At 35.1% G+C, this 27,786-nt stretch overlaps 1 protein-coding gene across 2 annotated transcripts in view; it reads left to right on the top strand.

Annotated features, from left to right (window-relative positions):
* The window catches only part of CFAP43 (cilia and flagella associated protein 43), a 38,567-nt gene extending 11,036 nt beyond the window's left edge, over nt 1–27,531 (top strand). The window contains exons 7-39 of one of the 2 annotated variants that reach the window (XM_015867246.3): nt 732–794; nt 1,872–1,951; nt 2,647–2,778; nt 3,288–3,404; nt 4,482–4,562; nt 5,329–5,477; nt 6,135–6,238; nt 7,126–7,266; nt 8,784–8,953; nt 9,294–9,446; nt 9,840–9,970; nt 10,467–10,632; nt 11,227–11,337; nt 12,264–12,341; nt 12,912–13,037; nt 13,467–13,571; nt 14,177–14,293; nt 14,679–14,885; nt 15,759–15,965; nt 16,560–16,649; nt 17,319–17,396; nt 18,117–18,242; nt 19,211–19,330; nt 19,421–19,528; nt 20,468–20,554; nt 20,840–20,928; nt 21,313–21,520; nt 22,208–22,320; nt 23,106–23,262; nt 24,042–24,206; nt 24,648–24,728; nt 26,003–26,156; nt 26,788–27,531. In XM_015867246.3, the coding sequence (XP_015722732.2) occupies nt 732–794; nt 1,872–1,951; nt 2,647–2,778; nt 3,288–3,404; nt 4,482–4,562; nt 5,329–5,477; nt 6,135–6,238; nt 7,126–7,266; nt 8,784–8,953; nt 9,294–9,446; nt 9,840–9,970; nt 10,467–10,632; nt 11,227–11,337; nt 12,264–12,341; nt 12,912–13,037; nt 13,467–13,571; nt 14,177–14,293; nt 14,679–14,885; nt 15,759–15,965; nt 16,560–16,649; nt 17,319–17,396; nt 18,117–18,242; nt 19,211–19,330; nt 19,421–19,528; nt 20,468–20,554; nt 20,840–20,928; nt 21,313–21,520; nt 22,208–22,320; nt 23,106–23,262; nt 24,042–24,206; nt 24,648–24,728; nt 26,003–26,156; nt 26,788–26,945 (4,172 nt within the window). In that variant the 3' untranslated portion in view covers nt 26,946–27,531. Of the gene's footprint in view, nt 1–731; nt 795–1,871; nt 1,952–2,646; nt 2,779–3,287; nt 3,405–4,481; nt 4,563–5,328; nt 5,478–6,134; nt 6,239–7,125; nt 7,267–8,783; nt 8,954–9,293; nt 9,447–9,839; nt 9,971–10,466; nt 10,633–11,226; nt 11,338–12,263; nt 12,342–12,911; nt 13,038–13,466; nt 13,572–14,176; nt 14,294–14,678; nt 14,886–15,758; nt 15,966–16,559; nt 16,650–17,318; nt 17,397–18,116; nt 18,243–19,210; nt 19,331–19,420; nt 19,529–20,467; nt 20,555–20,839; nt 20,929–21,312; nt 21,521–22,207; nt 22,321–23,105; nt 23,263–24,041; nt 24,207–24,647; nt 24,729–26,002; nt 26,157–26,787 lie in introns of those variants that run through there. The other variant, XM_085555281.1, reaches the window with a different exon arrangement.
* Nucleotides 27,532–27,786: the final 255 nt, after the last annotated feature.

Here is a 27,786-nt window from a genome sequence, read left to right as displayed (position 1 = left end):
CATGCTTAGCATGATGTTGATTAATAACACAACTGAATTTAACACAGAGTTTCTTAATATAATTCTTTAAGGTCAGTAAGTATATAAACAATTTTCTAATGAAAAGAAGGTTGTAAATACAGCTAGACTATTGTAGAATGCATGAACCACAGAGAGTGAGCTGAAGATGCCTCTGGCTTAAAACAAAGCAATTTAAATTATTCTAGAATGCTTGGCATGTCTTGGATTGATTGCAACTTGCAAAGGTAATTTGTCTCCCTAATGTGTATTCCCATTTCTTTTTTCATGGGGACCTTTGGCATGCTGGTGAGTGAACTTTCCTGGCAACAGCAGCCCATTCCATGCTTTTTTTTGTAGGAACCCAGAAGTCTCATCCCAACTCCCTGCCATATGCTGTCTATTTTTGCTCATACCGAGGGCTTCCAAAATGGAGAACAGTTAGGTGTGACCATTATAAGCAGTTCTGGCAATGGCACCCTATACTCTGTTGTCCTTTGCAGGGATGGGGATGTCAGTCCTACTGTGCAAATGTAGTTCAGTGGTTCAGTCAGATGGTAAAAGAAGTAGAATGTGCTTCTTCTCAGACTAAAAGTGGGCAAAATGGTGTTGCACACCAACACTGAACATTTTTCTCTTATCAGCACTGACTTGGAGTTTGTAGAGAGGCGGACAATAATGCAGTATTGACATATAAACAAGGTTAGTGATATAAATTGTTTTCTTTTGTGCAGAACACCTGCTTAAAGTATCAGACATGCTGGACTACATTCGTAGAGAAGCACAGAGAAAGAAAGGTATTTCTATATTCCTTATAAACTTGTAGAGTTTTAGGCAGCGCCAGTAATGGCTGGGAGTAATAATATGTGAGTGTGGTTGGAAGTTTCTGCATAGATTAGCTCAGATCACTCTGGCCTCTATAGATTGCTGGCAATCATTTTTATGTGTATCTGATGAATAACTAATTGGCTTATATAGCCAAATAAATAGCCTCAGGAAAAACATTGGTAGTGAAATAATTTCTGTTCATTCTAATCTAGATTGGAATAACTGAAGTTAATTTCCCTATTGATTAATTTTAGTAACTGTAAGAACTTGTAATTTAGTTGAGTTAGGATTTAGGGGGTTGTTTCAAGCACTTTGAGTTCCATAATACAAAAGCATATATATTTATGTTGTAGAGGAAGTTCAGCACAAGGCCAAAAAGATTAGTGCAGAGTTTGAATGCCTGATATAGTAGGATGGGCAGAAAGTACATCATGAATAAAAGGGGGGATTTTGCTATTGTTTCAGCTACACATTGAAAGGTAGCAGAAAATATGGAACCAGATAGGTAAAGGATACAGCTGATGCCAGCAAAATCTCTGGGTAGATAAAAAGGAAAAAAATAATCAGACTGAAGGTGGTCAGATATTTGGACAGGTTGCCCAAAGAATTCATACAATTTCTTAGTAAGATTCAGACATCAGCTGGGTATTACTTGGAACAACATGATCTAACCTTGAAGTTGTGTCTCAGTTTGAGTTGGCCCTGTGCTGAATGGGAAGATGGGTGGATCAGAGGATTTGTAGGGTGTGTTCCAGCCTAAATGACTATACGATTCTCTTATTGACAAACTTAGTATATTCGTCTTTGTAGCTATTCTGCAGCATTTACAGAATTAAATGATTTTTCCAATCAGTTCCTAGTTCCTCAGGCCACAGTAGTATTGTCACTTCAAACTATGTATACCAACCTTCTCCTTGATTGTCATAGCAAAAAATTCAAGAATTATATAGACAATAATCTCAAATAATCCACTCTTCCAGATTTAATGCTGAGAAACATTGTTGCAATAAGTTAAACTGTATTTTGTGTTGCTCTTCTGCTTACAGGTGTCTTACCAAAGGCTCTGCAAAGAACAGTTGTGTTTACCATGGCATTTTGTAATGAGGGGCTGTACACAGGTGGAATAGTAAGGCATCCTTCATGGTCTTATTACTTATTATTATGATGTCAAAATCAAAGAATATTTATATTGAATACATTTGGAGAGTTTTCTTCAAAGACAAGCTAGAAAAAAAAATGTGGAGGGTTGCAGAGCTGTATCAATTCTCCCTGGCACAGTGTGTTCCTTTTTAAGGCTTGAGACAAGAAATCAGGAGGGGGAAGGATAGGAAGAGATTCCACTTTTGTAGTCAAAAAAGTGACGAAAGAGGATAACCTTTTTTCTAACAGAGAACAGCATTCTAGAGGAACAGAAAAGAAATAGGGACATAAATCAGGAACGTAGAGAAAAATGTCTGGGAGAATTGTCTGTTTATTTTGTGCAAAATCTACTTCACCTTTTAGCCCAAACTCATGATGCCATTGTTTGTTACTGCTTAGGAGTAAGACTGTTCTTATAGTGTCTCAAAAAAACCCCAGCAATATGAAATCTTAAGTGTTAACTGATCAGTCCATTCTTATCATATGTAAACAGTTACTAAGACTTGTGTTAAGGATCACCTCTGTGGATTTGTTACTCAAAGTAAGAATCCTCTGAATAGAGACGTACTGAAGGCAAACCAGATGATGTATAGTTGAAAACTTTACTTTAGAGGTTTTTAGTAGTTCTTGCTGTGAAGTTTGCCACTTAGAACTAATGTGGATTTATACATTTCTGCGCAGGAGGGTATTTTATACTTTTATGACATCAGTGATCTCCAGTATGAGATGAAAATCTGCGCTGACATCTCAGAACCCATATCCAACCTTGTATTCTCTCCTGATTACACAGTACTTCTGATTGTTACTGATCAGGTATAGTATATGAGATAACTGCAGAATGTATGAGATGTTCCTGTAATGTTATACATAAGTGTTGGTACTGCTAATGTGATTGTGTGAATCTGTGAAACTTCCATAACGCTATCTCACAAGTAAAATAACTTATACCAGCAGTAAACTGCGTCCATGCAGTGTTTCTAACGAAAGTTTAATGAAGCGTAGAACAACTGTCTTCTACAGATGGTGGATTATAAAGTACAGTTGATTCTTGTAGTAAGACAGAATAGGGTGTTTTGAATCATTTTATTAAAGAAATCTTGAAAAGAAGAATATCTAGAAAATCTGACTAGCAAGATTACTACCAGCAAATATAGGTTAATACAGTCTGTAAAAATCAGTTGAATTCTCCTGGGCACTTTGACACTAAATTTAGGAACAAATAAAAACCTCTAAAGAATTAAGCTCAGGAAGATGGGTATTCCTGCTGAAGTGTTCGAAATGTTTCATAGCCCTGTGATGGATTAGTACTTTTTATTTGTCAGGGGACAATCTATGCTTACAAACCTGCCCACGCTGGAGAAGCTGTCAAACTCTTGAATGCATTCAGCAGTTATTTGCTGGCTGCTGATTTTCTTACTCCAGGGGACAAGTACTATGTGGTAAGAAAAGGCATTTTTTTTTTGTATCTAACAGTGAGGTTTTTTAGGAAACTAATACATTGCTAAGGCATAAAACCAGCAGCCTTATGGAGACTGGGAATGTCTTAATTTTTGCTTCAGTGGTATAAATACCTATTAAAAGAAGTAAAGGGGGTCCACTCAGGTGTGGCCTACAAACAAGTTGGAACTTTCCTTTGACTGTAGGGTGGGTACAGATTGCTATAATATCATACTGTTTCTGCTGTTGATTTGTGTGACTTACAATTTGTCTTGCATATAGTTGCAGAAAGTGAATTCAAATTAGACAAAAGATTTTGGAACAAGGAGTTTCCTACTGATCCTTTCAGCCCTCGGCACAAATTGGAAACAGAAAGTGTTGCCTGTCCTGGGTTCAGAGACAAGGAAGACTTTACTAATTGATCTGTCCGTTCTGAAATTCTTGCTTTCATGCTGTCTTTGACTCCTGTAGGACATATATTTTTGTCAGTAAGTCTGATTTGTCCCCAGGCCATGAATTTTTCATGTAGGCAGTGTAGGAACATTGGAGATTTCAGTTTGTTGAATCTGTTTGTTTCCTAGTACAGGATTGATACATTTTATTTGCCCCAGGATAAGTAAAGTGAGGATTGATTGGCCTCTAGCAATACTTTACTGTGAAGTTATAAAATTGTCTGCATACAATCAGATCAAGCAGTTACATTATACGTCATTTTTTTCACATGAGAAAGTGAAGACCTCTCCTTTGGGACTTTCCTATGCAAAGCAAATTCCAAGTGTTTTTCTTACTGCTGACTGAATGTTGGGAGTGCTGATATAGATCCATTTTGCCCTGCATTGTCTTGTTCAGCTTAAAGATCTTTCCTATATTTGCAGCAATTCCCAAAAAATATTACACATTTTCTTTGCTATTTCGGTAGCTGTACTTACTGTAAAAGCCAGATAATTCCAATCGAAACTAGGAACCCTATTTGCTACACTGAGACAGTAACTAAGTTTATATGCTATAGAAAATCACTGGCTACTTTCAGATAATGTGGTTATTCTACACCCCTCTGATTATGTTTTTGTCTCTTCAAGTCCGTAATGATTTCAGGTGAAATACAAGTTTCTCTTCTGGAAAATGGGACTTACCTCAGCATGCTAAACCTTGATACTGAGGTATGCACTAACTAGAGGCTTATGTTGTAAGAAATGCTTAAAATTTTCATTTTAATGTTTTTGTTTTATAGCAAAATATCACTCAAAACCAAATCAACCAATTTTGAGAAAAACTAAGTAGAGTCTGTCAATAACAAATGAGAGATTTTAGGAAGATTATATTTGAGAACATTTCCTTGAACCAGACACAAATTTAATTTGGGCAGAAAGCAGAGAAGGCGTTTCAGCTTGATGTCTTAGTGTTCTGTCTGTAAGAATTCCTTTGTAAATAATTTGTATGGTATTACTTTACTAAATTTGTATTTTTAATGTGTGTCAGAATTGACAGGAAATGTTTCAAGTATATAAAAACTAAATGTCTTGACTGATCTAACTAACAAGTTTTAGGAAATGAGTTGATTTCAAACTGTTAATGTTTTGTCCTGACTTAGGATGTATTCAAGTACTGAAAAAGTCCGATATTTATCTATCTATCTATCTCTCTATCTATCTATCTATCTATCTATCTATTTATTGTTGAATAGATAATAGCTAATAGATAATAGATAATTTTTATAAGTAGATATAGAGCCTGAGGAAAATTGCTTGTGATGTCTATTAAAATCCTGCTTTATGATAAAAATGAAGAGTTAAAAGTAAATCACATTGATTTTGTTCTCCGAATTGTAAAGACTTGTAAATACTAAAATAAGTTGCAAACTAACTTATAGCATAACGTCATACAATATGATACAGAGCTGTTAAGTATCTTTTATTTCTCAATTAGGCAACCGCTATGGCTTGCTGTCCCTCTTCAAGCAGTGTTGCTGTAGGAACAGGAAGGGGTCAAATCTATTTTATTGACATTACCAAAGCTGAAGCTCCACGGGTTGTTCACAGGATTTCTCTTTCCAAATTTCCAATACTGTCTTTGCAGTAAGTATGCAGTAACAGGGGCAGGAATAGTGTCAAACTGTTGCTTGAATAATGCAGTTAGTTGAACAAAAATTGTGAAGGTTTTGTTCTAAAAATGTTAAGTATTCTAACAGTTTCAATATGCAATGTCATTTGTCTGGACTTAGAGGGTGATTTCTCAATGAATAAAAATTCAAGGTCTTGTGAAGTTAACTTTAAGCTTTTGATTTTTCCCTTCTTACACGTCAGTTCCTTTTGATGGAATCTCTTTTCATGTTTACCTAATGTAAACACAAGAAATAGATACAGAAACCAACTTTCTAAAAATTAAATCAACCTAAATACATGTTTAATCAAAATAATATGAAAATGTGTCCAGTGGTTTTATTTGAAATCATTGAACTTTGAAGCAAGTTGTTTAAATACTGCCTTGGAATATTCTTAGCTTTAGTTCAAACACCTGCTCAATTAGAAAGTGCACTAATAGCACTGGGATTTGTATCAGGCTCTGACTTTGTAAACCTGGAAGCTGAAATTTCAGTTGCATTTCTGCCCTCAAGGAAGTCAGCAGCTATGAGAATGGACTTGTGAACAAAATTTTACCCCTTTATTGCCTCTACTGAACAGGTTTTTGTATTTTCAGAACAGGATTTATACTTGGATTTTTGTTTTCTTTAGTTATGATCAGAGCGGCCAGTTCCTCATCGTTTCAGCTATGGAAGGATATATCTTTATTCTAGATGCTCGGCCTTCAAAATTATTCCAGGTTCTTGGATATGTAGGTAATACATGTAACAACATTGATTACATCATGTTTTTACAATTTGTTGCGTTTTAATTATATTTGCATGTCAGATTAAGCCTCCCTCCTTCATTCTGCTTATATTTTGATAGTACTAAACATAAAAATATCTTTCCTATCCATTTCCAGAACTAATTATGTGATTACATCCTGGTCAATCTCTTAAGATCTCTATGGCTGATGATGTGAGGAGCTGCACTAATTGTCTATAGGTCATGACATCTGAGTGCAATCTCCTGTTACAAATGCCCACTACTGACCTCTTTAACGTGGGGATTGCTGGAATTGTCAGGTTTGGTGGTTGAAAATGATGGAATTTTAACTCACGACAAAATTGCTCTGAAATTTGTAAATATATTTATGTAGTCTCTCAATTTCAGAAACATACTTATAACTCACATCTGTGCATACAGATTGTCTTCTTAATTTAAGTATAAAGGACATTATTTTATACATTTAGTAGATTTGACTTCCAGGATATTAATTGGAAAGTTTGTATGTTAAACTCTATTTAGAATTACCTCTCCTTAGATAATCGTAACGTGCCTGATAATGTTCTCATTTTCTGGATGATCTCTTAGAACCAGACATTTCTTTGCTTTATCTGGTGGCTATCAGCAAATTGCCACAAACTTGCTGAAATTCAGGCTAGATGTAAACTGAGATTTAAAAGTTCAGTGTAACCACAGGACTTAAGCGCTCATCAACACTTCTGAAATCAAGCAGTGGCTTGTCTAACATTTTAATGCAAATTCAAAGCAGTCTAGTTGTGCAAGCTACATTCTGAGAAGGGATCTCCATTTTGTTTCATAGAATATCTTAGTAAAAATAATGTTACCATTCTGTAGTAATTTGATGATGTTTCAGTGTTGGCAGGTGAGGTGCTGAGTCTTTCACTAGTTTCTGACTTCAAGAACAACTTAATTGAAGTGATGGTGCTTCTTAGTGTAGCAGAGAACCAACCAACAAGGATGGAAATGTTTTGCCTGTCATCAGCACTCAGGGAAGGTATGAATTGAAATGTATACTTCGTGATGCTTTTCTAAGACTAGAATGTACTACTGCCATTTGTTACACAAAATACTAGCAGTTTTAATCTCTTCATTCATCTGATCTGTATGTTCTTCTGCACCACCATGTCTCCTATGGCTGCCTGGAGACTTGAAGTCAGTTGAATTGTTTCAGCAGAAATACTGCGGTATTTTGAGCAAAATGCAAGGAAGGATGCACAGTGATGAAAAGGAAAGAAATAAAGAGAATTAAGAATGGTGCACTTCAATTAATCTGCTGAAAATCGTGGCCTGTGTGTCTGCAGTGTGCGATGTGCATATTGAAATATTAAAATTAGAATATCTATTTGTAATATGGGGAACAAAGTGAAGGGAATCTGTTAGGGTTTCACTGAATTGGGTATCCCACACTAAATTTTAGATGGTTATGCTTGATTTTATATGTGTAATTCTCAACTTTATAATGACTCAGTAATTTTCCTGTACACATCTATAGGATTATAACACTTCTAAATGAGTCTTTTTTTAAACTTCAAACAGACAAAAAATGGACTCAACTACTGTAAGTGATCATAGAATTTGTAATTATGTCTGATATTCTAAGAATGCATCAATTCAGGGCATTTTCTGGAGTTGGATGGAAAACTAAATCAGTAGTCATGGATGGACTTAAATGAATTCACCTTATTTGAGTTAATGTTGCACCTGGTGTCCTCATCACACAGCTAGTGCAGGACAGCATGCTGGCAGTGATTGTTCCATTTTTGTCTCCTCCATCCTTGAATTTCCAAGCCAGCAATACGGTCTGAGGCTTCTCTGATATTCCTGTCACATTAAAAATAAATACCGTATATCCATTATTTACATCATTCTACTTTTGTGTCATTTTACACTGGATGTAACTGGTAACTATCAAAGCCTTTTGTGGAGAAAAATGAACTTTAAGAAAGCATAATGCCAGATTTTCTAGTTATTTACAAGAAATTTTGAGAAGGCCTTACAATTTACAGTCTTTCTTAGAAGTAATTCTCAGTGATGTTAGTGTTTTCTCTAAATACACAACATTACACTAGTTTTTAGCCTAATCATAGTCAATTAAATTGCAGTATGATTTTTAAAGTTCCTGAGAATCTACATTTCTTGCATCAGTCTTAATGTCAAGTGTCTCTTGAAAGCTCAGATTAAATAACCAAAGAGAATAAAATGCTATTTTTAAAGCAATGATGTGAGCCTCAGTGCAGACTAATCTGCACTGTTCATGTAATACCTAAGAAACTGGTTAAATCAGACAGATTTTTGTGTCACTGTGGCTGAACTTTGATAGTACTTATTCAGAACTAATAGAACTCTCTTGATAAATCATTGCAGTGTTCTTTATTTGCAGTTAGTGTTTGAAGGTACAAATCTGAACTCACAGTCTCTTTGGAAACAGTTCATGGTTACTCTTTGCTGAGACTGGTTTGCATTAGTGGTGGTGATGTCTCTTCCTCTTTATTTCTTTTATAAATCTTTTAGGTACTGATAAGTATGTTAATGATCAAGGAATGCTAAATTCTAGTGCCATTGAAAAGAAGCAATATGATCTGCAGTACCCTTTGAGTTCAGCAGTCAGACTGAAGGATAACATTGTATATGGCTACTGTACCTGTGCACCTTTCATCTGTAGATACAATCTCTCTGAACAGGTAAATCCCCCTAAAGTTGTCTTATTTTGAGCCGCAATGAAGTAACAGCTAAGAAAGGTCATATATGAAGTGAATATATGGCAGGATATTAGCTAAAAAACTTCCTCTCTACACTTAAAGCATCTACTCCGTCCTTAAATGTCAGTTTTCAGTATACTACTCAGAAGCCTGGCATAACAAAGATTTTTGTTGTATGAAAGAAAAAGCTGAATTCCTGTATGTAAAACTCATGCAGCTTGCAGGAATGTGATAGACAACCCACAAAGCTATTGTTAGTCTCCTCAAAATGGCATGGATATTTCAATTATTCCAACTGCTGCTAACATTGTTTGGTTGACAGAGTGTTTTGGAAGATACACCAGTATGTTTATCAGAAAAGGTGATTCCTAGCAATCAGGTTGGATCAGGATTGGTCTGTTTGTCACCTAACAGCCGAATGCTGGCATCAGCAGCCAAGGATGGTGTTCTGCTCATCTATGATTCTTCTACTATGGTAGGTGGGCACCTAGGCACAGGCTCAGTTTGGTTTTCACCTGAAAGACTGGTGGGAACTACTTTATTTCACAGTAAATTTACATATAAAGGTGATTCAGAAAAATTATTGTGGAACACAGATTCACACAGCAATTGTTTTTATAGTGAATGTAAATATGATCACGTATGTTACTTATTTTCTTGTCTAGTAAGTTTTTGGGTTTAAACATGAGTTTACTGACTTTCTTTGTCTCCTATGAAAATCCATATTATGAACTCATAAACTCTTGTATTTTATGTACTTCATATTGACACTTCAGATATACCTTTATCTAGAAATAAAACAGTATAATTTACAGACACAATCCATTAGAAAATTATATTTGCTGAACTGTTTCTGTGACTTTTCTAGGAAATGCTTGCTCAAATCTATTGTCACTCATACGAAGGAGGGGGAATCAGATCCATGGTATTTTCACTAGATGGCAAATTCATCCTGGTTAATGGTGAAAATGATGGTGCCCTGGTGTGTCTGAAATGGAAGTACGTATAAAGTTGCAGAATAATATCAATGGTGTAAATTCTGGGGTCTGAGCAGACTAATTTTTGCATCTACTTGAGATTCTAGGCTTCCCTTTGGTTAGTCTCAAAATAAGGAGAAGAACTGGATTGAGTTGTTGGGTACAAAAGTTACTCCTTTCAAATGTAGAGATGGTCTCCCCAACTCATGACATTGTGGAGAATGTCTTGTAATTTGAGTATGGTGGCAGTACAAGATACGAGTATCCTCTGTTAAATACACGTATAACAGATAGTGGGCTTCTTGTCACTTCCAAGTGAGCCATCTGAAAATTTCTAGTTCTGTAGAAACTTCATTTAGTTATAGAAAACCAACAACACTGAATTATAAGTAAAAACTCTGTATATGCGTGTTTAAGAAAACTTAATAGACATGTTACAGAGAATATTTTAAAATTCCTCAATTTTCATAATAATAAAATTTCACTAAAAATATATTAATGTCTTTACTATTTACTAGGAAGATAAACGAAATTGAAGTTAAAGAAGCTGATTCTCACTGGCGATCTCTTCTTACTATACTGAAAAAGACTATTTCGAACGAAAATGCTGCTTTAAGTTGTATGGCAGAATGGCAGCCTGAGTCAGAATCCACATCGGAATCGCTTCCAGAACAGAAATCTGAGGTGTTTTCTTAATTTTGGTGGGAAGAAAACATATGGTTATTATCCTAAAATTTTATATAAGTATTGTCTTTAAAAAAAAGAAAAAAGAGAAAAAAAAGAAAAAAGAAAAAATAACTCTAATCTTATTGTGTTGGTAAAAGAATACCTGTGGCAGGTTGGCTATGGTTAATTATTAATTATTAATTATTAATTTATGCTCAGTATTACTGAGGAAAATGAAGTTTATGGGAAGACAACTTTCATATCTTTACTTTTACTTGTTATTTTTTCTCCTCGTTTGAAGTTATGTCACTCACTGTGTAATATTACTGCTATGCATTGTGAGCTTCTTGTTGTATGTTTTTCTGTTGATACAAAGCAGGGAATTGATTAGAGTTTAGTACAGTCATCCTGTTATAGTCAAAAGTCTTCGCATAATAGCATAGAATTGCAAGATCAAATCTAGGTAATGATCTAGGAAATAAACATATTAACATATTAACACCCTCTGTTGATGGTGTTGCTTCTAATGTGTGTGAATTATTAATTTTTGTTTCTTGTTCTCTTTCCTTCCATCTAAGTACTTGGGATGAATTTTTGTATCTTTGTTTCCAGAAGTCAACACCTGAACCTTCCAGTGCAGCAGGGACAGAAGACGGGAACTTTACAAGTCTGCATTCAGACAGTACTAGTGAAATGACCTGGTTAGGTCAGAAAATAGCGAAGGTATTTTCATACCAGAGTTCTTAAGAGCCAATAGCCATTTTAAGTGCTGCATTATATGCTGTAAATGAATGTAGTTTCTAAAACATTTAAAGGTATTTTAAAGGAATTTTAAGACAGGCACCCAGAGAAACAGGAGCTCTACAGACCAAAGGACCTTCACAGGGAGCAAACTTAATAACCAGAAAATTTGTCTCCCTTTAGAAGCTTATGAAGACATTTACTTCCAAATGTGTCAAAATGTTGCATAGAATATCAGTACCAGAAACCAGGAAGGTGTTCTCCTTAGGGGCATAGTAACAAATTCTTCATCACTATTGAACTAATAGTTGACAATATGGCATTAATTGCTAAAAATCTCTGGGATTTATTTCAGGTTAAGGGTGAGATAAAGCTGTTATGTAACCAAAGTAACAATCATACTCCACTTTCATGCAAGCAGGAACCATCATCTTACATAAAGCTGTAAAATTATTCTAGAAAGCCAATTCCAGAGCTGGATAGTAATTGTGTAATTTTCCCTAAGAGATGAGTCAGGATCACTGTAGCAGCAAACAAAATTTCTCTGCTTCGAAAACAGGTAGCAGGTGTTAATTTACTTCAGTTTTTATGTATTCCACTGAAAGTGCTTAGTGGTAATGAAAAATCTAAGGAATATATCACATCTAACAAGTTCTGGGAGTAGGCTTTACCCAGTTCAATGTGCTTGTAAGCATTTTACTTGTGATTACTTCCTTCTTATTTATTTTTAACTCTATTGCTATGCAACCAGTTTACAATGTAACCTGGTTGTACAGTTTTTTTCTAAGAGTCATCCTCTGAACTAGCATTATGTCTGTTTCAGTTATTTCCCTCTTTCTTCATCTTTTCTGTACAGATAATGTTCCTTTTCCTCTTTTTTGTCTTTCAACAATGTATTTGTATGTTAGATAATTAGAGAAGAGACTGAGAGGTTTGGCGACCAGAAGAAAGAGCTTCAAATGGGAATTGAGAAGCTGCATAAAACTGTGAGTTTTGTAAAAGGATGATGACTCCCTTACCAGTTTGTTGTTGATTTATTTTTATTTTTAAGACCATTTATTTTATGGCTACCAGCAGGCAGTGCTCTGTTAGATTCCTGACATTTTGATTATCTCCAAGAATGGAGACTCCATGAGCTCTCTCAGCAACCCATTGCAGTACTCCATCACCTTCATAGGAGAAAAAAAGAACTAAGAGGTTCAGCTAGAACCTCTTGTGTTTCAATTTGTGCCCATTGCCTCTTGTCCTGTCACTTGGTACCAATGAAAAGAGCCTATATTTATATTTATAATGTATTATATATACTGATAAGATCCATTCCTCCCACAAGTTTCCTGAGTCTATTTTTATCTAATAGTGACTGATGACTATGTTGATAAAGAGTGTTTTGTGAGAATTTGCTCTATCAAATAGTGTTATTGTGCTCTTTGCATCTGTTGTAGTTATTGCTTTAACTAAAATAATTTTCTCTGATATTAAGTTTTGCAGTTAAATATAGCATCTTGTCTATTCACATTCAATTAATTTTTGTTTCTTATGCTTATTTTATACATAAGATTCAGAAAATGATGCATGAAAATGAACAGGTGCCAGATATTGAGAAACTGGAACAGCATGAGTTCAACCTGGATACGGAAGAGCAGGAAAAAGCACAAGCAGAGGCTGAGCAAGAAGTGGCCAGGGTAAGATAGAAGTGTGCAGACAGGGTGCAGTGGAAGAATGCTTTAAAACCAGTAGTGAACACTGAAAAGAATAATTGAAAAGCAAAGAGAATAGTCTTAAAATTGCTGTTCACTGCTGAGAAGCGGGGGGGGGGGGAAAGTATTTAAAATCACTTACTGAGGTAGGTAAAGCTGTTTATCCAGGCACTGCTAGTTGGAATATGATCCATGTCAGTAACTGTAATTCTGATACTGTGTCCTTGGGTACACTGCTTAAGTTCTTAAAATTATTCCTGTCAGTGATACAAGTTTTTGGAAAAGGTAGCTGTGACAGTCCAATAGAATAAACTATGAGTAATTCTTTTGGCTTGTTATGTTTATTTCAGTAACTTGTTACAAATCACCTGTTTTGCACCACACATAAAGATTCTATGATCTTTATCCTGAAAGGTAAGGGAGAAGATTGAAATGGAGATTTTAGCTAACTGCTACTTGCAGGATATCATCAGACACGAGTGCTGGGATTCCATGTGCGTAAAAGGACGGGCAGTTAAGGTAACCTCTGGTCTCCATCTAACTTTCTGCACTAGTTTATTCATTCCTTTAGGTGAGAGACAAACAAAATAACTGTGTGTGATTTTTGTTATCACTTGCAAATAAGCAAATAAGTAACTCCTTAGTTCATTGATTTCAGAGAATATTCTTATTTAGTTTTGCTAAAGGTTTAGTAAATATTATTTTTCTCTGTGTAGTTGGTATGACTTCTACTATGCTGAAGATAACAGCAAAATTTAACACTGATTTTGTCTCTTTTGAGCAGAGGGACATTAATTTAATTGCACTGAATTATCAAAACAATGGTGAAAGGCCAAATCAATTTACAAAAATCTAATTCTGGTAAAATTCCCTGAGTAAAGAGGCTGTATCCGTAAATTATTAAAGGGAGGTAAGAAAAAAAGTTAAATTGAAGTCAAACATTTTCACTACCAAAAAGGGAAGTGATTTTTGTCTTTTTTTCTCTAGAATATCTATATTATTTTATTCCAGATTTTTAAAAAGTCATTGCAACTTTTTAGCATTCATGTATTGAACAAATTATTTATGGATACTTTAAGACCTTTTTACTATTTTTTTTTTGTCTTTGTTTTTATTTTGAACAGTGTTTCCATATAGATTGTGAAGTGAAGAATTATCCCCTGAAGAAACGTGATGAAGAAGAGCTGAGAACATTGGAGAAAGTTCTAAGCTTAAGGAAGATTGAAACAACTAATCTTAAGGTTACAGTCTCTTCATATAATCACAGAATTGCAGAGACCTCTGGAGATCTAGTCCAACCCCCCTGCTAAGGCAGGTTCCCTAGAGTAGATTACACAGGAAGGTGTCCAGGTGTGTTTTGAATATCTCCTTAGAAGATTACACAACCTCTCTGGGCAGCATTTCAGATCAGGATGTTCTGAATAGGTGTTTTAATTCTTCTTTATAGGGATACATTTCTAAGCGTGGTTTTCTTGCTGTAAAAATTGTCCAGATTAAAATAAAAAGATATGGAAAGATGAAATATGTTTTTACTCAGAACAAACATATCATTATTACAAAACATTTTTATTCAAGTACGACAGGATTGTGTGCAAAATAATACAGTTTTATTTTTGTGATATTCAGGTTCAGAAAAACGTTCCTGAGACTAAGCCTAAGACTGTATTATTTAAAGAAGAAGAGTGGACTGAAGAAGTCATGGTTGATGATACTGCATCTTGCCGCCTGGCTGGAAGTCTGAGTTCTCAGTATGGTGCAGACACATCTATACTTTACCACCAATTGGACTTGCACTCCAGGGAGCAGAAAGTCAATCAGATAGTATTACTGAAGGTGACTACTTTAATTTGTTTTACTGTTTTGTTTTGTTTTGTTTTTTTAATTTGTTTTTTGTTTTTAATTTTTTTTTTACTTTATTATCGTATTTATTTATTATCGTATTTATCATTATTACTTTATTATCATATTAGCAATCAATTATATTATCCTGGACACTAGTATTTATTAGGATACATATTGTAGACATCTAAGCAACTCAATGTATAAAGCTTGATTATTGAACTGAAATTCTTTTCGTGTTTCAGTTTAGTAAATTGATGTAGTAGGAGAGACACGTGATTTCCTCTTCCTTTATATTGTACCTTTCTTTGCTGAGATGATTTGTGTAGGGTAAAGGAAGGATTTGTCTGTTAAGGATATAAGCTTTTAAAAATCTTTTACTTACAGATATCAGGCAGAAAATCACATTAAAGTATATCAAAATTGCTACAATACTTAAAAATCAGGAAAGCTTCTTCATTCTGCTCCCTTCACCTGTGTTTTACAGTCTTTAGAATTGCGTAGTTTTTTACTTTTTCTTTGAAGGAAGTTCCTTCAGACAAAGACTGCAAAAAATAGCAAGAAAGTACCTAATGTTTTTTATTTTGTTTCTTTCAGAATCATTGTTAAAGATCCTCTATTCAGTAGAGAAAGAATAAAAAAAATCTGGGAAAAAATAAGAAAAAATGGTAATTTGCCCACTTAATAAAGCTTGAACTGTGCCCTTATAACAGGGAAGGATTAACAAGTTTCCTTGCCACACATACAAAGAACACGTCTATGATTCTGAAGTAGTATTAATTATGGAAGGATAGGACCTGTGCAGCATTACTGATTTGGGTTTTGTGGGTTTGTTTGTTTGTTTGTTTGTTTATTTTGGTATTTCAGGACATCATTTACAAAGTGCAAACTGCTTTTAATAAGGAATTTGATGTAGTTGCTCAACAAAAGGAGCAGGAGATAGCACGAATTAAAGAAAGAAATGTAAGGGTCCGAGAAATCTTGGCACAGCTTGAACTCCAAGTGGAAGTGTGGGAGCCAGGTCTTACAGGTGAAGAGGAACCAGAGCAGGCGCTCACTGTTCACGATTCAGAGGTATCTGAAAAATGAAACTTTTCACCTTTACCCACACGAATACAGTTCTCTGATTCTTTTTATTTCTAGCCATTGTTTGTACTGAAAAGCATTAAAACAGAATTGTGTCTGTGTACTTAAAATCACACCTCTGGCTCTTTTTCTTCCCTTTCCCTTCCTTCTATTTCCTAACTTTTTAAAGTGGAAAACAACTAAGTCACTCTGAAATCAACAAAATACTGAATTAAGTTTTAAATCATTCATAATTTATGGTAGAATTTATCCCTGTCAGGCTCTGAGCTAAGCATTTGGGCACTTCAGCACAGTTAGCAATGTATGTCTACATGAAACTGATAATATATAAATAATGCTCAAAACATGACTAACATCAGCTAAAATGATGTAGTTCATATTTTAGTGTTTTTGAATGTAGCTTTTGGAGCTGCTCTGGAGAACAGTTTTGTTCCTGATGTATATTATCATAAAAGAGGACTTAAAATGCATATATATTTTAAAAAATATTACACCATCTTAACAAATGTTCTTAGTCTATGTGTGATAATGTTCAAAGAAAATGTATGGAACTCTGATAAAGACATGATTTCCTACTTTCAGATTAAAGCTGAAAAATACTTGACTCCAGAAGAGAGAGAGAAAGCAGAATTGCTGCTCAGACTTGAAATGGAAAGACAGCTTGCTTCTCTGGTACTTAAAGTAGCATTCTTTGTACTGAGCAGGCCACTGTCACTCATTTGTCTTATTTAATACTGCACTGGAATATACCAGCAATGTACTTATTTACATTTGCTCTCAGATTACACAAACTGTCTGGGTGAAGAAAGATTTGGTGTTATACTCCCAGTTATTAAAAATTTGCTTAGTAGCAATGTAAAACACCATACTGGGAGACTTGGGGCTAGAAACATCTCTAAATGTATGCTGCTGTTTAGTTGAGAGCTTTGGGCTTAGTATAGCATGGCTGGGATTCTCTGATCATAATGCATTCCTCTGGCTTTAAAATACATCTGTGAAAAGCCTAAGATGGTTCCATCCCCCCAGAGAAATGGACATTAAGACAGTGGCGCTACAACTTCCTTCATCCTAGCCTGCCAACTGGGCAGGAGTAGTCTATGCATATGTACTATATCTAAAGCTGCCAAAACTGCAGTCTTAGTAAGTTATTTGGTATACTACGAGGAGAAAATCTGAGTTTTTTAGTGTATTTTACATACACCTTCAAAGAGCATTAATAGTGACTCATTTGAATCCAACTGATGTTCTAGAGGTAAACTGTACTATGAAAATTCTCTAAACTTACAGCTAATACACTTACTGTGCATTCATTAAGTATGTTATGTTTTTCATCTTTCCCAGGACAATGAAAGACAGCGTGCTCTTAATGACATGATGGGTGGAGTGCTGGAAGTCAAGCAAGAAGATATCTTGAAAATGGTAAGCTATGTTTCTGCCATATCATTTAGGCAGCTTGTCAATCTTGAAGTACACGTGAATTCCAACTAGCAAATATTTCCAATCTGAGTAATAAAAGAAGTTCAGAGAATTGTAGAATTTTGTTGTTGTGTTATGTATAGGTAAATTCCAGAAGAGATCTTATAGTGGCCTCAAGTATACTTGTCTTTACTGCCTGCATTTGGTCATCAACACCTGTTCCTTTCACAGTGGAACCCTGTAAGAATGTAATCTAGTATTGTCACTGTAACAACTGTTTTCTAGGGGGATGAGTCTATTCGTTACTAGATTAGCAAAGGAAGGAAAGGTTGTGAAGGAGTGTCACAGAAAACATAAAGGGCAGACTCCTGCTCTCTTCCTAAGATTGATCTCTTTCACAAAAGTAGAACTGTTCTTAGAGGTGGAGTTAGAATTGGGAATCTGTACAGAAAACATATATCTTGTTCTGACAAATAGTTTGAGTACACCACACTTGTATTGTACAAGATCCACCGGGAAATTCCTTTAAGTAACTAGTAAAAAACAGGATCATGTATATGCACTAAAAGCAACAGACCAGAGAAACAGAGCATTCGTATTGCACTTAGGACTTGAACTAACCAATACCACCTTTTGTTTAAGCTGATGTGTATTCTTCTTTCCTAGTGTGCTGATGGAGACTTAATAGTGGTTTTGAAGCGTATTTTTCTTTTATGCTTTCAGGATATTCCTCCACCTTCTTTTTTATCCAAGCCTGAAGATGAATGGAATGATCATGAAAAGAAAATATTCAGAAAATATGAGGAAGAAGTCAAAGAGCTGAATGAACAAAAAGAAAAGTATAGAATGGTAAATTAAAATTGGGAAACGAGTGGTTTTGTTAATGAACAAAGTTTCTGATTTTTGTCGGGATCTATTTCTAAAATGATACTCATAAATAGAACAAACGTAGAACAAGTGAATAACAAAGATCATGTGATGTATTATGTAAGTCATAGCTTAGACTGTAAAAAAAGGCAGTCTGTACTCACAATAACTTGTATGCACCAAAACTAGTGATATTTGACAAAAGGTACTTTTCATTTCCAAATATATCAGTATTCCCAAAATGTTTTTTTTCAGGCTGCATTTCTGGAGTTGGTGATGCCATACACTAATAATAATAATGTCATTTATCCTTTAAAGTGATATTTAGCAAGAAAAACAACACCCCAAAACTATGTAGCCTGGAACTAATCTCCATTCAAGATGGAAATGAATTCCCTGGGACAGCTTTCATTATTGTTGGGACAGATTTAAATAAATTTTACCACAGTCATCAAAATACTTCTTTCAGCATGTAGAAGTTGTTTTGATCAGATAAAATGTGGAATCTTAGCTTATTTTTAAATGGCTGTTCAGAATCATTAAGAGAAGTACAAACTTGTATTTTGATGAAAAATAAATAATTAAATTAATAACTTACACACCTTAGTTGTAATGGAAGGGAGGGAAAATATCTTTTTAACTCTTCTAAAAATGAAAACAGTTTTTTCAAATGGCCATACTGTAAAGGTAAATTAAAATGTATTGTAGCTCAATTCTGATTCTATTAATTTCAGATAGGGCTGTTCTGTTTACTGTTTATGCATTAGTGGTATTGGATGGCTCTGGAGCAGTGCAGAGCTATAAAAACTCCAAAGTTTTCTTTTCTTCCCCTACCTTGGAGAGATGTCATTCTATACTATGCATTCTCCAGCATCCCTCAGTATACTGTATCAGTTTGTTTGTTCTTACAGATAAAACATTTGTTCTTCTTCTGTCCTTCTCTTCCCCAGCAACTGAGAAATGAATTGGAGGAACTTGAAGCTTCCATCCAGGAAATAGCACAAAACTTTGATAAGTCTGTATGCAAACTCTTTGAAAGGAAAGTGGATTTAGAGAAGGTCATCTATCAGGTATGGCAGAGAACATTTATTTATTTTTTTTTTTCATCTCTACCTCTGTGCTGTAGAAATGTTAATAATTTTTATTGCAATCTTTCACAGGAAGAACTCAAAATTGTCAATCTCATTTATTCTTTACTGTTGGATGAGGAGTTGGACAGTAGAGAAGCTGGACTTCATCATTTCCTGGTAAAGAAGCAGAAAGAGAAAGTAAGTTATTGTTTGGAATGCTTATGAAAAATGTGTAATTGAAGTGCAGTTTCTTCTGAAAACTGTTCTTTCCAGATCAAAATTCTGCTATGAATGATTTTCTGACAATTTATGGAGCAGCTGACATTTTCTCAAGACGTACATAAGACGTAGATTATAGCTATGTATGGTTTTGAACAGACAGCTGTCCTGGTTCATCTGGCATTCTTTGGTAAAACTCCATGCACTAAAAAAGGTGTGCTGCTATTTGTTTGTTATGCACAGTATTTTTTAGTATCCAGTATCAAGACAATGGGATGAGTAATGATGCTATTTACGTTAGGAAAATGTACATGAAGAATACTTACAGGAATCACATTTTTAGCTGCCATTGTATAGGATGAATTGGTTTTAAAAGTGTCTGAAGCAAAACATACACCAGGTTACATTTTTCAAAATACATCTTGTGTTTTACCCTTTTCTAAATATCTCCATTACCATATCTTTTAGTTTATGCAAACTGTCAAATATAATGTACAAATATAAAGTACAAATGTTTAACAGCCTTGATTAAACAGGGGACCATTCAAACAGGGCAGTTGCATTCCAGAATGAAGAACCTTCCACTGAACAGTGTTTGAGAATTTTTGACCTATCTTAGCTGTGATGACGTGAAAGAAAAATAAAGTATCTGTACAAGTGAAAACAAACATCATCATTAGTGTTTATATTCAAAATATAAAAGAAAGACTTAGAATACACAATTTTCTTATTTGTGGAATATCTGAATTTAATACCTGCTCATCTTTAAGCTGTATCCACAAATAACCCTCTGAGGAAGGCATCAAATTTCTCTTAAAAATGGCTCTTAAGTCTTTCTCTAGAACTGAGAAGGTGTCAGTTTCATTGGTGCTTCTCCTGGCTGATTTTCATTCTTGAAATTCTCTGGTTTTCCTGCAGGTCAAGATTGCAGGAGCAGTGCAGACTACAAAAAAGAAAATAGAGTTTTACACAGAACAGTATTGTAATGTAATGGCTGAAGATAAGGTGAGTATCCAGATAAGCACAGGCAGATTCAGGAATAAAATGGTTATTGCTGTGTCTTGGTAATAAGAAGAATACGCTGTGTTTTAAGCATGGGATGAGTTCAGTTTTTTTTCTAAACATGCTTTTCCAGAGGAAATCTGGACCATTTCTGAAAGTTCTATATGCTTATATTCTCCATCACTTCTTTATTTCGGATATAAATAAAGTAAACTAAGATATGAGCAAGTTGCTGCTTTTTAAAAAGCCACATTGTGATGATGAGGAAGCTTTCTGTTTCCCCCCTAGAACCTGGAATATGGCTTTAGGAAGGAGTTTGCTGATGTTCCTGCTAATCTTCTTGATGAACTTTCGGAACTTTACAAATGTCGGCCAGAGTAAGATCACTCTGATTAAAATTGTTTAAATACCAGCATTTCCCATGTTTCAATAATAAGATTTGGATTATTGAACTAATTAGTAATTATTTTGATAATCAGTAGATTGCTTTCTTTTTATTAGATGGTTGACAATGTTTGATTTCCTATCATACTAACAATTGTTATTTTTGAAAACTTACATTTCCTGGTTTATGCCACCAAATATATTTTAAATGCAATCTAAATAATCATCAGTTCTCATAAACATCATATTGTGCAAGATGTAGTTTTACCTTTTTTGCTTGGCAAGAGATTAAGGGTATGAAATGTTCACAGTTGTATGTAAGCTTCTTTCAAGTAAGAATAAAAGTAAATACTGGATGTACTGTGTATGTACACTAGGTCTGTAATGACAGAAATAAACCTGAACACTGCAAGCAATCCTAGAAGTTGTTCAGTCTCAGCTGAAGATTTCAAAGATGCACTCACACGTTTAATGAGAGCCATGGATGAACTGGATAATCCTGAGCACATGCCTAATGGCTTAGACCCATCCATATGGGAAAAATTCTGTCTAGCTAGACGAAATAAATTGGAGAGTGAGCAGCAGGTATGTAAATGCTTTATTTTGCCACTATACTTCTCAAAGTACACACTACTTAAAATTTCTGTGGAGCTCAAAAATAACATTAGGCTGGTGGTAAAGTGAATAAGCAGCATAAATAAGCTGCATCTAATTGGGTAGGTTATGTCTGGCCACCTTCTGTTCAGAGTAACAAAAATGTCCATAAAATAAACCAGCTCTAGTTCATCACAACAAATATTAGCATACAAACATGAGAGGATTTGATAGAGATATTTGTGACCTTGGTATGATTTCATTTTAAAATACATATAAATTTTATGTATTTCTTTTCTCTCTTCATAGTAAAAAAACTATGAAGGTATTTCATTTTCATAATCCTTTGCAGTCTTTTTTTCATTAGCATGCCACATCTGCACCAATGCATAACCACTTCTATAGCACCTGGAGCAATTCTTATTAGAGAATGTTTCTGGAAAGCTCCAGTGGAATATTTCTTTAGCTTAAAAGCATGAAGATGGGAATCTGAAATCTCCAGAGACAAATACAGCTGACTAAGACAGAATAAATCATTTTCTGTTCAGAATGTGAGAACTTTGTGAGGCAGCATATTTATAGATACACGTGTCTTCTTCAGATCTTCTCTCTTCTTGCTTATTTTGACAAACATATGAAGTTGGAAAATTTTAGGATGTCATGATGTTGCTTGTTCAGGTGAAATGGATGGCTCAGATTCTGGAAGAAATTGAGTTCTTTCTCCGAAGAAGAAAGGGTGACGATATGGAGATGACCTCAAAAGTAGAAAGAATTTACCAGGAACTCACTTGGTAATTTTGTTTCTTTTCTATATTCAGCTACATTTCAATATTCCAGCGTCACAGTCATATGAGACTTACACAGCTGTGTTCTTTTATCTAGAATTCATATAAAAGAGTTAAGATATTTGAGAAGTGTGGTGGGATTGCAGCATGTTTGAGCAGGCTGAAGCCAGTTTAAACTTAGCATTTTAAATGTCAGTAAGGATGGCAGTGTGGTCTTCAGTGCAAACTCACTACCCCAAGAGCTGTATCATACAGTGATTACCAAAAAGCCTTTAAGTTGACCTAGCCGGTCTAGTTAATTTTTCCTCATGTGGGCCCAATGATCATTCCTGTTTGCAGTGTGGTCCCCAGTCACATGGCACCTGATTTCAATAAAATGATTTCCATTTTATATATATATGACATTTTTCCTGTTCATCATCATTCAGGAGAAAACCTCAGGAAAAAATACATTAAAAAAAAAAAAAAAAAGAGAGAGAGAGAGAAGAGGAAAAGAGGTGCTGGCTGGAAATCTCCTTCATTTCCTTGGAAATCATTATTAAGATTATTGTTCAGTAAGGGCATTTTCTCTCAGAATATCTGCTAGAGTGTGTTAAACTGAATCTAGGTGTGGACAACTTTATATATCGACATAAGTTGTCAACTCTGACGCATTTGGGGAGTGAATAAAAGACAAGGTGTCAGAGAGTAAGCCCCGTTTGAGCACAGCATAAACATTTTGAAAATCATGTGAGGATTTATCTCTTCAAGATGAAATCACTAAGCATTACTTTTGTTTTCTGCCATTTTAGGCTGCGGGAGGAGAAGATAAAACTTCAACTGAACTTGACTTTCCAGTTTTTGCTAAAACAAGGACAGGTAGAATTGGAAAGTAATGGGATCCCAGATTACGCTGATGCCATTTTCATTAAGAAAAACGTTGTTGAAGAACTGAATTGCGATATCATGGTAATTTATGAGGGAGGAAATTTAAGTTTCTTAAATAAGCATATTGTCTTTCAGAGGCTGTTTTTTTCTGTAGTTTCAAAGCAGTAAGGTCAGTTATAAACTAAAAGATGGCGAGAATTTTGTAATGTCTCTTATTATGATATATAGATTGCAATATGGACTGCTTTCTTTATGTTTGAACAATACAATTCAGATGAATGATATGACAACAGTTTTTAGGTATAATATCAGTTACATGCTGTAAACAGAAAATATTAATATTATGGGCACAAGTCCTAAAATTCCCTCAAGCCAAACATATGGTCATGGTGAACATTAAGTTACAGTCAGATTGAAAAAACAAACAACTTTTAATGAAAGGTGAAAGTGATACTTACACCTGAAACAGCTTTTCATACTCAGTAATGTTTTTCTTAGGCATTCTACCTGTAAGTTGGTTTTTTTTTTTACTGCTCCTGCACAAAAAATTCAGTAATAACTACAGAATCCCTTGAGTGTGTATTTTGTAGAGGTGAAAAGCCTTAATGTTTGTGTAAAATATAAGAAGATGAGTGTGATGTTGTTTATAATTTTCTTCATTTCCTTCTGTGATCCAAGGCTGTGGCATGGGTTATGAAAGGGAATAAAATTCCACAAAAGTTTGTCATCTAGAGCATCTGGAATTCATGTATGCTATGGCATATTTTCCTTACTACTCCAGTGACTTTGGAACCTTGCCCTTCTTGTTGCAAATAATTATTCCATAATCCATAAAATCATAAAATCTCCTTTTTTTTCAGGAACAAGTAGAAAAAAAAATCGCTAGCATGGTGGAATACAAAGAATCCTCTAAGGGGATATTTAAACTCAAATGGGAACACAAGAAAATGAGTATGCAAATAGAAGATCTGAATCAGAAGGCTCAGGATATTGTGGCTTTACCTATTACAAAAGATCGCCAGCTAGTGAGTTATTTTCTCTGATTTACTTTTTGACCACAGTGAATTTTGCTGCACAAAACTTTTATCTGTTAATTTGGGTGTACTTTAGAAGGATGAATGTTGTGTCTGCTGCCTGCTTTTGTCTGCCTCCTATGCTTAGACTACCTTATAAATGAAATAATAGCTTGTGGAAAAATCACAATTTGTTTAGTCTTTGTTTGCATTAAATTATATTAGCTTTTTAACAGCTGGATGGTCTAGTATTCCTGCAGCATCAAAGACTATTTTAAAATGTCCATTTATGATGACTAGTAAGGTTTACCACTGTAGAAAACTACACTGTTTTTCTTTTGTTTTTCTGCCTTTTGTTTTTAAATTTCACGTAGTATGATTACCTTTACAGAAAGGTGAAATTTGAGAACAAAACAGGCTTGACAAGCTGGTTTATTTGTTTTTAATGCTCAGTTCCTAACCATGCTGAACTACGATAGCCACATTGCCCACCGCATCACAGCGATGGAGGAGACTCTTGACGTCATGGATAAGGTAAGTCCCTGAAGAGGGGACCGCAGAGGGGCGGTCCAGCAGGTTGGCACCTGTCAGGGAAGTGTGTATGAAGCAAAGGTGTGTCTCTGAATTCCTTCATGTGGGAAAAATGGCACCCACTGACTTTCATCAATGGATGCTTACCGAATGTTGATGGAAACCAAACGGTGGATGTGAGCACACTGAGGTGGTGGGTGGTGTATTTCAGCGGTGGCAGCAGCAACAGTGGGTCGCCTCTGCTGCAGATTTTTATGAGCATGAGCATGGCATGCAGACTCTGTTCATCACTGGTGAAAATGCATGACTAATGGAGGTGAGTATGTTGAAGAAGTGTGTTTGGCAGCTGAGAATTTGTTCTATCAAATAGTGTTGTTATGCCCTCTGCATCTTTTGAATATTCATGGAAATAAATAGGAGGCATTGCTTTTGGAACAACCAATGTGCATAGCTATGTGTTTATTCAGTTGACTTTCAATAGTTTCAGCTTGTCCTGAGCTACTGCAGCCAACAGCCAGCTAGAAAACTCTGAACTCTTTGGAAGCAGTTTGACCTAAACATACTTTGTTCCTGGAATTAAATGTCTTCCTCCTTGAAAATCTGAATGCAGATCTGATTATCACTTCTTTGCTGTCTATAGAAATCACTATTCTGTTTCTCATGAAGTCTTGCTTGAAATCTTCACTGCTTAATGTTTCTCTCTAGCAGCAAGTCTGTTCATAATATCGCTGCCTTCCTATATTCAAAATAACAGACACAATAACCTGATTTGCTTGTTTCCTTCCCTATTTTTACATTTAAATAATGGTTATCCTCGTTTTCAAGGGATTTCACTGGATTTTCTGCAGTTTACTGTAAATGACATCAGCTGCCATTTTCTCCAAGTTCCTCTTCAATCTTCAGTATTTACTTTATCCCTTTGCAGCCTTTCAGGCAGTGTCAGCACAACAGCCCTACCTTCTGCAGCACCTGGCAGCCGAAGAGAACTTTCAATGCCCCCTGGTTTCATTAACTTCCTTTTCCCACTTTGCCTGTTCTATATTTCATCTATCTCCTTGACCCATGCATTTTTCTTGTCTGCTACTTCCATTTGAATGCCATAAAGTACGCTAAAATACAGCGTGTCAGAGTAAAGCTAGAATATGCTACTGGTCAGATCTAAATACATAAATAAATTGAGCTAATATGCAGCGTTGAAGATTATGGGTTTCCATCAAAAGTTTGAACAGCTTTCATATGAACTCATGTATTTGTTTTATTTGTTTGGAAATGCACAGCTGCACAAGAAGACTATGAGGAAACATCAGAAGAAAATTAAAGAGTTGGAGAAGTGCATCAGTTTAAAAGAGCAAGCAAACTATGAGCTGAGCATCAAGCTGAAGGAAATGCTCGTGTCTGTTTCAGAGAGGAGGCATCTCTCTCAGGCAGCTGGTGAGTCCCAGTAATGCACTTTAAGTCACTAACAAAGAACATTCATTAAGTATCTCCAGCATTAGATAGTCCCATTCTCCATCAGCATCCACTAAAGGGCAAGAAACGTTTATTCATTACTGGTGTGCATAATTAGCAGAACCTTTTCTACCATGACAATTTTAACATTGTTTACATAAGAACATTCCTACAGATTGGTATTCGTGTAACTGAAGTTGATCTAATTACTGAAAGTCAAAATATTATAGCCATTAATATCTGCATTATACAACAGACCTTTATTTGTAAGACTGTACAACACACTTCTTTTCACGCTCATGGGAACAGATGAATGAGAAGCTAAGACAGATATCCCTTGCTGGGAAAGCTGTATAGTTCTTTCCAATGGTCATATCGTTAGTTTCGCAGCATTGGGTATTTGTGAAAAAATAAAGGAACTGCACCCAGTACCTTTTAAACATTTTTTGCTTTAAGCAATATTATGAAGACCCTGAAATCCAACTGTGAGCCTTTTGGAAAAATGTGTGCTTATTTTATAAGAAACTGGAACGAAACCAAAGAGAGTCCAATATATTTATAGACTATGTATCCCCTCCTATGTCCAGTCTGACTCATATATTTTTTTATGCAGACATGCAGCATATTAATGAAAGGATTGCAAAGCGGCGTTACCAGGAGATTCTGAAGCAGAAACATCTACGAAGTCTCATAGGAAAACAGGAAGAACACGTTGAAATTCTTCAAGCAAAAGCTGAAAGATTAAGATCAAAAACATTCCCTATTCTTTAAAATTCCCAATCCTGGTAGATGAATTTGGACATGCACCTTTTCTCTCTGGACTTGTCTTTCAGAAAAACATTTTCTTCTGTTAACATCTACTGCTGTTCTTCTATTTCTTCTAAAATAACATCACATTGAAAGATACATCTGTTTCATACGTTTTGTACCTCAGCTTACCTACATTGTTTTTTCTTTTGCATTTCTGCTCTTTTGATTATACAAGCCATATAGCTTATTTCAGGAAATAAGTGAAAGATTAACTTGTAGAATGATAGAAATATACCTGTTCTATTTCCTTAGTATGTGGTTGTAGGATATTGTGAAGTACTGAAAGAAAGCAGTAAATTTGCATCTGCAAATTACCACCTCCCCATTCCATGCTTCATGTCAGATTTTCCTCTACCTTTCATAAACTCCCATAAAATGGAGTTTTGAATGGATTGAATGAAAGAGGCAGAAGAAATAGTTATTAATACCCAAAATGTGATCAGTAATAAAGGTTGTTGGCAGTGCTACTCAGTATATTCCTAAAAGTAAACTGTGGCTGCAAACTTCAATTTAATGATCCCTAAAAACATTAAAGTAAACTACTTCATCTGTGACTTGCTTTTCACTTCCCTTGGGGTAAGTACAAAATTACATCCTTATTAATGAGTAATTGCCACATATAAACAAAACTGTTAAGCTACAGCAAATAAGGAGTGGGGTTGCATTAAAAAAATATATATTTACAGCAGGAAGCAGGGTAGAGCAAGTACAGACCTATACACTGTTACAGTGGGTAAGGGAAGGAAAATAAAAGCAGGCAAGTCACCACAATATATGCACAGAAGTGAGAAAGTAAGCAATT

This window comes from Coturnix japonica, chromosome 8, assembly GCF_054131305.1.
Source record: "Coturnix japonica strain WE chromosome 8, WE-NBRP24, whole genome shotgun sequence".
In the NCBI taxonomy this organism is placed as follows: Eukaryota; Metazoa; Chordata; class Aves; order Galliformes; family Phasianidae; genus Coturnix; species Coturnix japonica.
This window is presented reverse-complemented; position numbering and strand designations above follow the sequence as displayed.